The sequence below is a fragment of the Camarhynchus parvulus genome, chromosome 7 (genome assembly GCF_901933205.1).
Source record: "Camarhynchus parvulus chromosome 7, STF_HiC, whole genome shotgun sequence".
Lineage (NCBI taxonomy): Eukaryota > Metazoa > Chordata > Aves > Passeriformes > Thraupidae > Camarhynchus > Camarhynchus parvulus.
The window spans coordinates 13,537,898-13,553,397 of record NC_044577.1 but is presented as its reverse complement, the minus strand read 5'-3'; the positions used below and the strand labels follow the sequence as shown (position 1 = coordinate 13,553,397).

At 42.7% G+C, this 15,500-nt stretch overlaps 1 protein-coding gene across 8 annotated transcripts in view; it reads left to right on the top strand.

Annotated features, from left to right (window-relative positions):
* The window catches only part of ABI2 (abl interactor 2), a 65,030-nt gene extending 49,640 nt beyond the window's left edge, over nucleotides 1–15,390 (top strand). For 4 of the 8 annotated variants that reach the window (XM_030952293.1, XM_030952290.1, XM_030952289.1 and 1 more), the window contains 4 exons: nucleotides 711–869; nucleotides 5,199–5,285; nucleotides 5,592–5,765; nucleotides 9,287–15,390. In XM_030952293.1, the coding sequence (XP_030808153.1) occupies nucleotides 711–869; nucleotides 5,199–5,285; nucleotides 5,592–5,765; nucleotides 9,287–9,462 (596 nt within the window). In that variant the 3' untranslated portion in view covers nucleotides 9,463–15,390. The remainder of the gene's footprint in view (nucleotides 1–710; nucleotides 870–5,198; nucleotides 5,286–5,591; nucleotides 5,766–9,286) is intronic. The other 4 variants (XM_030952292.1, XM_030952295.1, XM_030952291.1 and 1 more) reach the window with 1 other exon arrangement.
* The last annotated feature ends 110 nt before the right edge of the window (nucleotides 15,391–15,500 follow it).

Here is a 15,500-nt window from a genome sequence, read left to right as displayed (position 1 = left end):
GGAGAATTTTATGTGAGCACAGAAGATACCTTGCCTCATTTATTGCTTGCTGGGATTCATGATCAATGTCTTGAATACAGAAAGTAAAGAAAATGCAGAGCAATTTTTGAGGAGTTGTTTCAATTGACATCTCCTGTGAAGAAGGTCTTCTAGTTTGACTTAATTTATTCCATCCTTCAAGCAGTTTCTAACATTCATTTCTCCCCAGAGGATTCTCTGAATATCTTCTAAGTGGCACTAAGATGGGTAGTACTGTGTGTTTCAGTTACAGAGGGTTAACAGCTTTGGATCCTGGAAGTGGCCTGCAGTTATCTTTTACATGTATGTTCCTTAATTGAGGAACAGCAGCGTTTTGGGGAGTTTTTTGCAGGTTCAGAAATAACTAAATTCACAAGAAGTTATTGTAATACATTATTTAGCATAAATAACCAGATATTATTTTCTTTCATTTTGAGGATTCGTAGCTTAAACACCTTTGTATTTTCCCACTGGCTTTTGTAGGCAGTGCTGAGCACAGGCAGTTGGGAGAGTTATGTTTTGCATTGCTCTTGAGACATTCTGTGTCCTGCCAGTCTGGCAGCTGAAGTGGCTGACTGCCTTAAAATAAAGCTCGAGAAACCTTTCCAAACCTTTGAACTGGAATGCAGGTGGAGAGAAGGCAGGCAGGCATCATTCTCCTCTTTGCTAATGCACGTCTGTGTGTGCCCTAGGTCACCCAGTTCAGTTCTACAGCATGAACAGGCCTGCAGCTCGGCACACACCCCCCACCATCGGGGGCTCTCTGCCGTACCGGCGCCCGCCTTCCATCACGTCACAGAGCAGCCTTCAGAACCAGATCAACGGGGGCCCCTTCTACAACCAGAACCCAGGTAAGGACCTTTGGCTGCTCCACTGAGCTCAGCAGTGCTGAACACAGCGACCTTCAGCTCTCTGGGGTTTTATGTTCTGTCTCCATTGCAGATCTTGCACTTTCAGTTGCTGGTAGCTGTGCCAAACCTGCAGTGCAAGTGCACAGTGTTCAGCTTTTATTATGGCAAACATCTTAAAAAATGCTAGCTTTGTTGCCACATAATTTATGTTTGATGTCACAGTCCCTATCAGACAAGCTTTAGTCCTTGACTACACCATGTGCCATGGACCTGCTTTGGTGTGGGATGGGTGTTTGATTTTGCACCAGAATGCTGATTCTTCATTAATCAGTCTTTACCTGTTGTGCCTTTTCCTTCTGGGTAATGTACAGTTAAAGCACTTGTTACACCAGGGTAAGCATTAGACACCTTGGAGACACCAGTGGTGCTTAGGTGCTGTGTCATCTGCTAAGCCCAAAAGTGATGTGATTTTATGGATGATCTGCTCTACAAAGCAAGAGGAGACCTTACCAGGGAGTGAGTGTCCTGTGTGTCAGCACAGCCCAGTAGCCTTTTACCGAAGGAGTCTTTCTTCCTGTGCTTCTGATGGGACTGGAGGGTTTTATACTAGACTAGGGGAGAGTTTCTCTTTTGACAAAGCTGCAGAAAGATGCAGGAGACACACTCAAGGTTTCTTGTCAGGAAATGCCCTATTACCAGCAAAATTGAATGTTGACTTGAAAGTACTACAGTATGTTGGTGTTTTGTGGTGGTGGAATTTGAAGGGGGTGTGTGTGTTGCTTGCTTGCTCTTTTTTTTTTTTTGGTGGGTTTAAAATTTTTTTTTGTTTGGTTTGGTTTTTTTTGGTTGGTTGGTTTGGTTGTTTTTTTTAAATTGAGCATTGAACTTGGAATTAGGTCAAATGCTGCAATCTGCATTTAAGGGGTTTGGTCAGGTTTGGCTGTTACTGTTTGTGAGCTACCCTGCAGGGTGAGCTGAGCTTGAGATGGAAATGAATGGTCCTGCTGGGCACAGGGAAGTGGAGGAAGTCGTAAGGCTAAATTGTAGCCCAGTTGCCTGAAATAGGTCATATTTTCTATGCATTATGTGCATATTGAAGGCTGAAGGGGGGAATAGGCAAGAAAGAAAGAAAGGGTAATAACAACAAAAGAAACCTTTCAGGATTACAATAAAACAATTTTTGCAATAAAGATGATTTTCAGTATATCCAAAAAGTTTTTAACGACTGCTGTGCGTTTTTTGCTTTAGCAAAGGGATAATTCTCTGCAAGTTGCTATTACATTGTTAATAGGTAATCACAGAAGATGCCAAATAGACTTAAAATAAATTGCATAACCACAGTTGTCTGTGTATCCAGAAAGAAGGTAATGATTATGGTGATTAGTCATTTGAACTGCAAATCACAAACAAAATACTTCAGTTATACTGGCATATCTAAGACAATATAAATAAGCAGTTGTAGTAGGAGACTTTTTTTTTCTATACCAGCAGAATACAGAATTTATTAGCTTTGCAGTTACACTAAACCAAGGTTTTTTTGGAGTTCACCTTGAAAGGAGAGGATGCTCAAGCATGCATAATTGATGAAAGCCCTAAGAACAGAGGCACTGTTGTGTCTGGAAGGAGCAGGGTCAGTAGTGACAGGACAGAGGCCACAATTTTTTCTCAGCATTTCTGAAGGGAAGTAGAAAAAAGAGGGGAAAGAGAGACCTTACAAGAGGCAGAGGAGGGTGCCAGCTATGGCTTTTTTGTTGTTTGTAGGCTGTTTGGCAATAACCCAGTACTGTTATTTCCATTGCCATTTTTTTTAAATGGTGGCCTAGTCATGTTTGTTTATTCACTTGACAGGAGCATGAAAGTTACTTGCATTGCCCTGTTCTGTTAAAAGCTATTTCAAGATAATAAAATTTTTCTGCTTTGTGATGAGACCTTTTTAACAACTGAAAAGAAAATATTAAGAAATGCAGACTCTGAATGATCTCAGCATATGTCTGCCCCAAAGCCACTCTTGCCAGCCAAGCCACCGAACAAGTGCTTTAACATTGCAATGTGGATATCATTATCTAAGCACTATAGAGCTCAGCACAGACTAAAAACTGGGTGGGAGAATCTGGGCAGGTGTTGAGATGGTGGTTGCACCCCACCCCATCTGTACAGCTGAGTTCTTACCAGTCTGAAGCAGCCTAGTGGAAGGTGCTCTTGAGCATTTCTGAATTAATTTACAGGAGCTGTGTATTAAATCTATCAGTGGTCAGTATGGAAGGAAAATGGGAAAAAACGTTTAAGATGATGTTTATACAGCAGAGGTAAAGTTTTTCTGATGCATTTAATTAAAAAAATAGTAATAAAATATTTATTGTATTGCCTCTTAGAGATCAGAGCTAGAGTCATTATATAGCATATAGAGACAATATTATGATAGTCCCTGCACAGTGCAGGGACTGAAGCACAAACTGAGGGGTTAAGATACTCAAGGAATTATGTCAGCTAGTGTTAGCATCACCGTTGTGAATGAACTACACAACCCAAACTGAACCTGTAATTTTTTTTTTGTATTTGCTTGGCATGCTTGTCTAGAGTGATTTATTTTTCTCCATGGATAGCTCATGAACAAAGTACACTGAAGAGACCAAGGAAACTGGAGCTACTCTCCTATGATAGCTATGAGTTGTATGAATCCTTATGATGTTGAATAGAGGAATCATTTTGAAATGAAACACTTTTCTACTGCATATAATTGAAAAAGCAGGGACAAGAATGCTGAATTGATGAATAATACTGCTTTTCAGTAGGACTTTAAATTTGAGTTCCCTTTTACTGCTTTGAAGAAGTGCAAGACCAAATCTTTTCACAGCAATCGTGGTTACACTTGAAGGAATAAATACTCTGAGGTCACATCATTTTGACTCAAAGAAGCTGTAATCAGAAATACATTTCCATTTTTTCTCAAGAGATATCAATTAAATGGTGAGATAATGGAACTTACTTTATATGGAGGTACTTTAGCAACAAAAAGGATGGTTGCTGTTAGTCTTTTCATTCATGCTGTATGGTTCTGAATGAAATGTGAATGTGAGTGACAAGAAATTCAAAGTACTTAAGATGTTACTGGAATGAGCAAACAGAAGAAATTTTGAGGCACAAGTTGTAAATGTTGGAGAACCCTTTTCTCTTGCTATGATAATGTGAATTAATTCTGAAAAATGCTACATCATACCAGTCAGTTTTCTTACTACCTCTGGAATTATGCTGAAATTTATTTTGTTCTGTCTGGTAGCTAAATAAATGTACTGGTACATGAAGTATAGACTTCTTTTTTCCCCTTAATCCCTTTGGACATGATTAAATGTTTTTTGTATGCCACATACTAACAAGAAATTATTTGTGCTGCTCCTAAGGTGTGCTGTCTGAAAAATCGTCTTGCAACTTGCCAAAAGAATTTTGCTGCATTATTCAAAGTGATACTAAACTCTGATAAAACTAGTTAGCTGATGTTTTAACTAGGTAACTGAAACTAGCATTCCAGGCTTAAACCACAGTTCAGCACTACAGCATTTGCAACTGGCTGAAAGCATCTTCTTTAACTGGGAATTCACATATATTGTACAAAGCAGCTCTTATTGTACAAAAAGAGCACTTCTGGTACCAGTGAAAAGGCTGTTCAGAGTTCAGTGCAGAGAAGTCAGGTGGGGAGGAAATCAGGCAGCACATCTGGAACAGGCTCTGTGGTTTGGCAGCAGCACAGTGTGCTCTGTTCTGTCAATAAGATCAGAAGTGTTGTATCTTTCAGATCTGCACAGTTCTCAAAAGGCATCTTTTTCTGTTTTGTCTGAAATAGCTGCCTCTTTCAATGGGAGTTTTGGCCTACATCTTGAAAAAAAAAGAGATATATCCATTTCCATTACTAGGGATTAATGGATGCTGTTAGTCACCTCTATAAATATCAGATTTGAGGGGGGAAGATTATAGGCAGAGAATCCTCTTGATACATTTTTTAGTTAGCTCTGTCCCTAAAGTGTTATATTCTGTAGTAAGAAACTTCATCTTAAGGGAATCTCATAGTCAAATTAGAAAAATGCTTCAGCATGGATTCTTAATGTTATGAAAAAAAGCTGGGCTGGAAATTTTAAAAATAGAGAAATATCCTTGAAGAAAGGATTAGGAATATGCTTAAACCACCTGAGCCATTTTTCTTTGAATGTCAGTCTTTTTATCTCAGCTTCTTAGCAGCCTGCTGCACTGTCTGAGTGGTGATGATGTCTACTTTCCTGTTTGCTGCTTTGTTGTGTTTCTAACTGGATGCCTCTCTCTTTTTAATTTCTGTGGCAGCATCCCTTGCTCCTCCTCCCCCCTCCATCCTACAGGTAACTCCACAGTTACCACTAATGGGATTTGTGGCCAGAGTTCAAGAAAACAGTAAGTTTGCTGCTTCCTTGTGCAATGTTTTATTACTGGATGTGGCTTTTGAATTGAGTTGATGAAAGATTTGTTTGTATATAGCCAGAATTCTTCATTCTCTACTGCCTCTGCAAGTTTGTCTGAAATTGTGAAGGGTGGGAAAAAGAAATAATCTTATTGGAGGTACCTGGTCATTCTTTCTCTGTATTTTCACAAGTTACAATTGTTGGTCCCACTTCCATTAACTGGGCTAGAGGGTATTACTTGAAGCAGCTGCCATGTTTGTAGAGACATTTTCATGGTTGTGGTGTTACTTCTGCTCAGTTTCAGATACTCCTCCCCCGCCACCGCCTGTGGACGAGGCGGTGTTTGATGAGTCTCCACCTCCACCCCCACCTCCCGAGGATTATGAGGAGGAGGAAGCAGCTGTGGTGGAGTACAGTGATCCCTATGCTGAGGAGGACCCTCCCTGGGCACCCAGGACATACTTAGAAAAGGGTAGGTTTGGAGCTGGAAGAGACAGTGGGGTTGTATTTGTAACAACTTTTTGTGTGTGTTCCTGCCATCCTGCTTTTGCATATGGAGTCTGCCCACACTCCTTCATACCAGACTTTGGCATGACAGCATTTTAGTCAGTAGCAAAAGAGAAAGAAGAGGCCCCGATGTGTGTTTATAGTGTCTCTCATAGTAATGCAAGGGCAGGGGGGTAGTGTGTCCACATGCCTTGAGAAACAACTTTTATTGAAGGAAACAATGATGTTTGAATGATAGTTCTGTTCTGCTTTCCTGTGGGAGCTTGGGAACTAAAATAGTTTATGTAGGTGCATATAGACATGGATCTGTTCCATCTCACAAGGGATAGCAAAACTGTAAAGGAGAGTCTTTAAAGATAAGCTGGAGAAAATCAGGCTTTTAGTCAGAAAATGTTTCCTGTGGAGAACAAAAGTATAAGGAACCAAACATTGTCTCTATTGATGTAGAGACACGTGCAAAAACATAATTTTGATCTGTATTTTTAAAACTAAATGACCAAAACATCGAAAAGGTTGGTGTGTTTTTAGAAACACTTTTAAAAGTAGTAGAAAATACAAAATTGCTTTCAGCATATGAAGAACTATTAAATAGTAGTTTTAGGATACCAGAAAAAATGAGATATTGACATACATGTGGATTCTGTTGTGGTTACATGAATGTCTCTACTTAGCCCGTGTCTTGAGATTTGACTGCTTTGCTGGAATTGGGAGAGAAGTGCTTGGCTGTGAGTTTTTTCTAGCAAGCTTTGAAGCTTTAAAATTAATGAGAAACCTTGTACTAAAAGAGGACTTTAATACTCAAAGAATTTGTATGCTTATACTGCTGGGAATTAAAATGCTTTATTCAGCAAAATAATTTTTCCTGTGGCAACTCCTTAAGTTCCTATAAATAGTATTCTGCTCCACATGATTCAAAGTGGACAAAATAGATGAAAGTAAGTAGCTCTTCCAACACATTTACCCCCAATAAGTAGAATTCCCAATTCTTAGGATTTGTACTTTTACTTTTGATATGACCATTCTCCTATTTAAGTTCATATGAGAGCACTTTATAGGGTTAGGGTTAGATGACCTTTGCAACAGAAGCTGGGACGCCAAAGAGGTGTCAAATACAAGAGTTGCTGTATACTGGAATGGGATTCAATATGACCCCATTCTGTAGAGGGTCAAGCAGTGTGGGAGGTTTAACATTTAACCTTTAACATTAAGAGCTGAGGGTGGAAGTGAGTAGCAGATCCATTTGGAACAGATGAGAAATTGTTCAGTAGGCTATAGTTACTGGGGATGCCGAACTTGAGGACACTGCCACGTGACTGTAATAGCAGCAGCCAACCTGCAGTGTCTATTGAGCTCCATGTCTGGATGTGTGGCAGGAAAAGATAAGAAAATGACCTGGCTCTGCAAATCAGATGAATGGAAATGGGTATCCAGAAGGAAAAATTGCACTTTCACCGCTTAGAGAAAGTGTGTGTTCACAGATTCCAGTTGGATAATCAGCCTAGCCTACATTTGTGGTCAGTTGGATATAACAGAGTTCAGCCAAACTCTGTAATTGTTGAAGAACCAAAGATCACTCATTGGAAGAATATCAACCTAAATGAGTAATTCTGTTTTTTGTAACTGCATTGAAACACATTCAGACAGAAACTAAAAGAAGCCCTGGCTTAGTCTGACAGGGCAGAATGCCACCTCCTGAGTCAGTATTGCTGCTTCCTGTCTCATCTGGAGCCTTTCTTGCGGTGCTGGCCTGGCCTCCTCATAACTCGGGGTATGTGACAAGCTCACAGCTTGAACTGATGGGACTACAGACTGAGGGATTAAACAGCCTTTTAGAGAGAGGACTGTTGCCAGTACACAAATAATATACTGGAGGAAGCAGTGGTGATGTAAAAACAAAACCAGGCTTCAGGTAAATTTTATGAGGCTGAACAAAAAGCAAATTTTCTTCACAAATTTAGGGAAGAGTTTCCTTCTTGTTATCATGAAATAGTGAATCCATTCAGTATCCAAAGGAACTAGAGTACACTCAAAAGTTAGAAAGAAAGGAATTGTAACTTACCGTGGTCCTTGATAATTATTATTGTCATCAAGAGAATGAAGAAAAATAGCACAGTGACTCGAGGAAGAAATTTCAGAACCCTTAAAAAGGAATTTTGAAGGACTTAAATTGAATGCATCACATGTTCATACACTTGTTTTTCAAGCTAAAAGTCATACTTGTTTCTCCATTGGTGTTTTGTTTGCTTAGAATTATTTGTACAGAATAAGTCACTTCACAACTGCTGGCACAATTGTAGAGCTAACAATATGTGTTTTCAAAGTATGCTCTAGTCACATGATAAAAAAAAAATTCTTTGCATACTCTGATTTTCCACTGGGATTGATCTGTATATTTTATAGTCTCTTCTGAATCCAGGTTTCCCTAGTGTTGGTTTGTGTTGATTTCTTTGCTCCCTCAAAAAGGAAATGACCTCTTTTCTTTTGGAACAAATAATGAGTTTAGTAGGACTCTTGGACAGTGGTTTTATGAACACATGCTGTTAATTTTTAATCCTTGCTTTACTTTAGAGTATCTTTCCATCTATCCCCAGCACAAGATTTTAGGATCCCTGTCCAACATACTTTTTTTTTCCCTAGTGGCAGCACTGCATGTTTCATTGGCAAGTTCTCAAAGCAGTGACTGATGCTATTTGGTAAAGTACTCAAGAGTCTGGCATAGCTAACTTTCTCTATGAAACACATGACGATAGCACCGAGATTGGAAAAATGTTATCAATGTTATGTCTATTTTCTGGCATTTCAGGACTGTTCTATTTAATATTTCCAATGCTTTGTCCAAATTCTTTGCCTTACCTAACAGCTTTTGTGCCATCACTAAAATATTCTGCCGCTGTAAGAAAAATGTCCTGATATACTATGTGTACATTTCCACCTTCCTTCTTCGTGGCTTCTAACAGGGACTTGCCCACCTTGTTGCTGTGTCCCTGGAAGTGGCTGCTGGATATGGAGATGCACATGACCCTTTAGAGATTTAAATGTGGAAGTGGCTAAAGTAGATGGAGGTGTGGGATGTCAGCCTTGGCTCACTCGTACTGTGGCCTGAACTGAGCTCTTGGTACACTCCCTCTTCCATGTTTTCCTGCTCTTTTCTGTGCTGAGATCTGGTTTAGCACACGTAGCAATAGTTCTGAGTGGTCACAGCCATGGGGATTCACAACCACCTCGCTGTATCATTCCACACCAAAAGTTTATCATACAGTTGGACACTTCCTCTGGTGGGTCTGGAAATAGTAATAATAGAGGAGTTTAAGGAGCCCTGGCTCATGTGCTTCAAAGTGTGAGCTTGTACAAAAGGGGGCGGAAGAAACTGTTTCTCTCAGCAGGTCATTTGGCACACGGTGAGGCAGGGCCTACCTGAGGGAGGGTGACTGCATTTTCCTCCTCCTCCCCTAGCTCTCCTAACACTCACATTCTGTTCTTTCCTAGTGGTGGCAATCTATGACTACACCAAGGACAAGGAAGATGAGCTCTCGTTTCAGGAAGGTGCCATCATTTACGTCATCAAGAAAAATGATGATGGCTGGTATGAGGGGGTCATGAATGGAGTGACGGGGCTGTTCCCAGGGAACTATGTGGAGTCGATCATGCATTACTCAGAGTGAAGACCAGAGGACAGAACACTGCATCTCCTGCTGCAGGAGCTGTCAGGGCTTACCAGAGCTCCACCAGCCTCTGGGGCCCCATCCAGTATAACTGAATGAAGGATAATTGTAACAACCACTCTTTTGGGTTTGGTTTGTTTTTTTTTTCTTTTTCCCTCTCATGATAAGACAATAGTGATTTGAGTTGTTTGAACAAATGGCTCTTCAGCTGCCAGCAGAGGCTATCCTGAGCTATCTGACTTTGAATTAAGCTGACCCATTCAGATGTAACAAACTTGTTGATTAGCTCATACTTCACTTGAATTCTGACTTCTGACAGGCCTTGGGATTTGTCTCAGGAGTTCTGTGTGCCCTCATGGTACTGTACCATTGGAAGCAGTGCCTGGCACTGGGGATGTCCTGGATGCTTGTGGTGAAGGTTACTGGCCAGTGGACATCCCTCCTGTTTCTACACTACACTCCTGTGCAGCTGGAAGAACAGTCATGTGCTAGCAAACACTGGGATTTCTACACAGAGACGTTCCTCTAACTGCCTTTCAGATAGCTGGATACTTCCTTAGCATACACACTTCTGCAGCTGCTCTGCACACGTAGGCTGACCCAGGGCACACAGAGCCGGCTTTCATTCACTCACCTTTCAGTTTAGACAATTCAGATGGCTGCAGCCCAGAGGATCCCCACCCCCATTTCTCATCTTCTGAATGCCACATACTTGTTTTGTGTTCTGCACTGATGTAACTGTGCTCCTCTCCACAGCGAGCTCCTTGCCACGGTTGCTGCTGGTTCAAACAGAACTCACAGATGCCGTTGATGGTGAAGGCGAAACAAAGTTTACAGGTCCTCCTGGGGTCTGAGGATTAACTCTAGGGGGTGTGGTCTAAGGTTCAAATCTACTCATGCCTGCTTGCACTAGAGAAACTTGCCCCCAACTTTAGTTTTATGCACAATATAATCTTAAAAATCCAATCAGGTATTGTAAATTGGCTATTTTGTACTTGACAACTAGATTTGCATATGTACTGTGAGAGCCCTGTGCAGAGGCAGGACAGACGGCAATTGTCGTCTTCATGTCTGTTGCCAAATTCTCTTCAGTGGAAGCAAAAAGGGCTGTTGTGTGTACTGGTTTCCCATGGAAATCCAAGCAGTAACTAGTAGTAGTCCTAGTTTTTCCCCTAGCCCTCTCCATTGTTTATTATAACAGGTATTTTGAGCTGTACTGGTGGCTTGGGGTGGAGTAATACCAAGTGAAGTCTCTGTAGCCCCTTGTGATGATACTTGGCTTTCTAATTTAGTCTCAGTTAACAATTCTGCTCAGTGATTGTACACAGCAGATCACTGTAAGTGATGGTTATACTCATCTGCCCTTAGGAACATCTAAATGTTACCTGTGGGTAAATATCATGCATTAACTAATTAAATTTCCTTTTAAGTCTTATTAGCCTGCAAATTGAGAGCCTCTTGGGCAAGGGCATCTTTAGACTGTCACCTGGCCAAGTTCTGGTACCAAGCTGGTAGCAAGAGTAGCTTGTCCAAGGTGAGAGAGTGCTGCAGCTGGAGAGGCTGGTGTTAAAAAAGAGCAGTGCACAGGAGAGCAGGGCTGGATGTGTGATGGCACTGGCACCAGTACAGGTAACTGACCCAGCCCCTTGCTTGGTAGTTAATGCAGTATCAGCATGGAGGTGCAGATTTGGTGCCAGCCTGCACAGGGAGGTGCCATAGCTGCTCAGAGGGCAAGAGGAACAAACAAATAGGTGTGTTTGTAGGCCATGGAGGAATGTGATCACCTGCTGTGAGCTTGTGGAACTCCTGTGACAGTGCACAAGAAACTGGCTTGGTTAAAGTCTGCAGGAAGGACAACTTTGAAGAAACTTGTGTGCAGATAGAAGTCGCTTTCTCCCTTGCTAGTCCACATGTTGTCTTCTTTCTGGAAGCTGACAGCATTGTTTGGGATGAGTGCCAGAACGGATACCCTTCAAGCCTTTTACTCTCTGAAAAATTTTCTTGCAGCAAGAGAACCAGCCATGTTCAGTTCCCTCAGCCCATCATTTCTGTGGAAGCAAGTCCAGAACCACTGGTTGTGCAGTCACTGGAGTAACTGTGTCTAGTGTCATTGGGCAGGTCTAAGCTTTTGGCACAGAGAGGTGGTGCTTCTAGCAAAGGTGATTCAACAGCAGCATTCACAAGCCTTTGGTGCTTACAGGGCAGCTGTGTTTTCCAGGAGTATCAGAGGTTTCCTGGCTTCTCTTGCCTTGGATATGTTTGTGGCAAAAACTGAGCCCACAGTGCTCAAATGCATCGTTAGGGCAGCTTAATGATTTCTTAAGTGAGAGCTGAACCTCTGCCTGTGCACCCAAGCTGCAGCTGGCAGGTCACACTTTAGTGAAACATGTCTTAACCCAGTTTGAGCAAGAGCTGGTGCTTGAGCACTTCTGGCAGGTGGGTGGGGTAGTGTGTACTCCCACTGTGTGTGTGATACTTTCTCTTCAGTCAGCTGGTTTTTCCTCTTGCAAGCTTTCTGTGTTGTGAGAGCAGAGCAGTGTGAGATGAATGCTTGCAGAGCACAGAAGATGAGGCTACAAAACCCTTAGTGATTCCACTTTCAGGCCAGCTGTGTGACAGCTCCTGAAAAACTAGCTTTGGTCTGATGGGCCAGGGGTTAGTGTGGTCCCTGCTGATAGAACATGGAATTGTTTATCCTGCAAGAACTGCTGTGGATGGAATTTCTGGGTCACCTCCTGCTGGTTTTATGCTTTATTATACAGTACTAATGTAAAGAAATTTGTTGAGTTTTATGCATATTTTTATTTTGTACAGATTTTAATTCTGTTGCTTGTTTGGGGATGATGTGATGTAATGGTCATAGACCAGGCCAAGGTAAACAGGCTTTGTATATTAATGTTACATAGACTGCATGCTAGTAAAGTCAGTGAGGGTTGTGTTTCCGGTTTTGTCCCTTGTACTTCTCCTTGTCCAAAACCTTCTCTTCCCCACCCCTTTTTAATTTGCAGGTTTACTTTAAAAGGGGGTGGCAAATGGGGGGCTGGGGGAGAAACACCTCAGTATTTTAAATAAGGTGCACAACATCTCTTCACTGCAGAGTTTTGCTGCCACAGCTCATGGTGTTTTGCATCACAGGCTGTTGAAGCGGGAGTGTGTATGCGTGAGAGGTGGGGGAAGGAGACACTCCAGCATAGCCCAAAGAGTGCTGAATGGCCAAAATGTAGATGTTTCTCCCTTTGTGAGAACTGCCTTAGCCCAGCCAGCGGATTTCATTGTGCACAGAAATTGTTCAGCACCCTCTAGCGGTGTGTTTTGCCTTGGTTTGCTGTGTATCAAAGGTTTCTTCCTTCCTCTTGGCACCAGGGACAAAGCTATTAACTACAGCTGCCTCTCTGTTGTGTGCCTGATGAGAGGAGGTCTGACTGAGTCTGTCCACATCTAGTGCTGAAGCAGGTTCATTTTGGTGCCTTCATTCCAGCCAAAGAGAGAGAGCTGAGGTTGCATGTGTCTGACCAGTTCTTTCCCCTCCTTTTCCCCTTCCCCTCAGCTGTTGCAGCAGAGGGCTGAGAGGGGCAGGAGGGGTGACCAGCAAATTCTATGCCTGAGTGTCCTGAGGGCATGTCCAAGGTGCAGTGGCTGGAGCAGGCAGCAGAGAGCTGCAGCAATGCTGGATCACTTGATGGTCTGACTGGTTAGACACAGACACAGAGGCGCTGAAGAGCCATGGCTCTCACTGGAGGGCAAGAGGTGTGGCTTGGCCCTGAGGTAGATGACAGCTTGGTGTGTGTCAGGAGGCTGACCATGTTCCTGGAATTCAGCTTATCTTTGCAGATAGTTCAGTTGGATGTCATAAGAGTGTCTGGAGATGTCTGCTGGTGTGAACCACAGGTCCTGTGGTGTGTGGCTGGGTGGCTTACCCGTGGGTGCCAGAAAGGCTTAGACCCAGCTAGTTCTTGCTAGAGCAGTTGGTTCTCCTTTCACAGCTGCTGGGCATTTTCTTCTCTTGCTGCTGAGGGTTCTTGGTGACAGCCAAAGTTGACAGTGGCAGTAATGCAGCTTCTGAAAAGTGCCACTTTTACCTGGGGTGTTTCAGTTGATCATGAAAAGAAAGCAAGGAAGCAGCAGGACTGAGGAGCCTTTTCCAGCAGAGGGGGTGTGTGGGCTGCCTGCCTGCTGTGGATGTGCACATTATTGACTAGAGGTGGAAGAGGACTCTGCACTGATCCTGTTGCACTTCTGTGGTGCTTCCCACCTGTGCTTGATGGTGACTTAATATTGTCCTCTTCCTAGCAACTTCCACTACTCCTAACAGATGCTGTGGATGCACTTCTCTGCTGGAAACGAGCCTGCTTTTTTATTAGTTATGTCTGTGGGCTCCAGGCATAGAGCAAAATTTCCATGTTTTCTTTTCTGGAAAGGATGGAACTTTATGTGATTTAGTAAACTGGGAGCATTTGCAGAGCTTCTCCTCCCAGAGGTGCAATAGGCCATTTTGTAAAACAGGTGACATCTGTATTCTCTGCAGGTCCTTTTTGGAAGCTGCTTAGAGGATGCTGTTGGACAGACTGTGGTGCTGTGGCTTTACTAGGAGCAGTAGTTACATTCAGAGTATGGAGAGTCACTGGTGAAGGCACTGCAGCATTTCAGGCAGTATTACAAACCCCATGCAGGGACTTCAGTACCTGTGTTGGCAACCGTGGCAGTAGAAAAGGTACAACACTGTTGCATTCACTAAGGCAAGTATTTACAACACTAACCTCTAGGGGAGGTGGTGGTGGAAACCGAGTACCAGCAGGATCCTGGGCTACAGCTTCTGGGGTGCCAGTTACAAGAATTTACTGTGCTTACAGGTGTATTCATCTTCCCCAGTTTCTGGCATCTCCCAGTATTTGGCACAGCTGCATTTTGTGGATAAAATGGTTTTTACACAAGAGGTCAGAACAGTACAAGAAGGGAACAATGTGTGGTTTGTGTTGGGGATTTTCCCCCACAGTAGCTGAAGTCAATGTGCAGTAACAGTCCTATTTACCTACTTCTGATGTTAAAGCATAGTGAGACCCCCACCTCACATCCATGGGGACATGCTGAAAGCTTGATGCAGCCACAGTTTGAAAACTGCTGTTAAAAAGAATAATTCACAAATCATGGTGTTCTGCTGCTTTCATCTGGAAAAAACCCCACCCATGTGTTTTGTGTAATCTAAAGCCAATGGAGGCAGAGGTTTGGGGGTTTTTTTGGTACTCTAAATGTACCAAAACTTTATTAGCACCTGTGCTTATTACAAGACATATTACAAGACAGTGATGGCAGCAGGGGCCTGCTGTCCAGAGGTAAGCCTACACCCAGGACCCTGCTGAAATGGGTGCAGTACGTTTATTCCAGTTTCTCTTTACACCTCTGAAGAATCCTACCACTACTGACTAACAGGAAGAGCTATGTACAAATTTTTTCCATTACAGCGCCTCAGTAAGTGCTGACATGTCCAAGATTTTTTTGTAAAGAACAAGTGCTTCTTTTCACATTTGAAAAAGTGTCTTTTGCAACTTGCATGGACAAGTAGTTTCTATGAATTCTCTGGAGATGTCAGTGTCTAACATGGATTTTGTCCATGCACTTTTTCTGAAAGCAGATACCCCCCCTTTGGTTTGCAGTTGGAGCAGCACACTCTGCTTTTGCTTTTCGCACTGCTGCTGCAGTGGATGGATGCAGAGCCCACTGTAAATGACCAAGCCCACAGGACTCTGGGGAGCTGTATGCCGCCAGTAACGTTTAGTGTGTGTGCCATTTGAACCACCTTCCAGTGAGTGCAAAAACCCAATTTTTAAATTTTTTTAATTGTACTTGGAATTAATTGTTGCTGTGTACTAAACCCTCTTGTTATGAGCCCTAAATAAAAAGAACAAAGCACACTTCATGTGTTCTGTGAGCGTGCCACAGCGTGTCACATTTCTTGTCTTTGGCTCCACACTTCAACGCACCAGGGCCAGGGACTGTGGCTTGTGCGTGCAGGAGCCTGTCCCCAAGGCTCTCTGAGCACA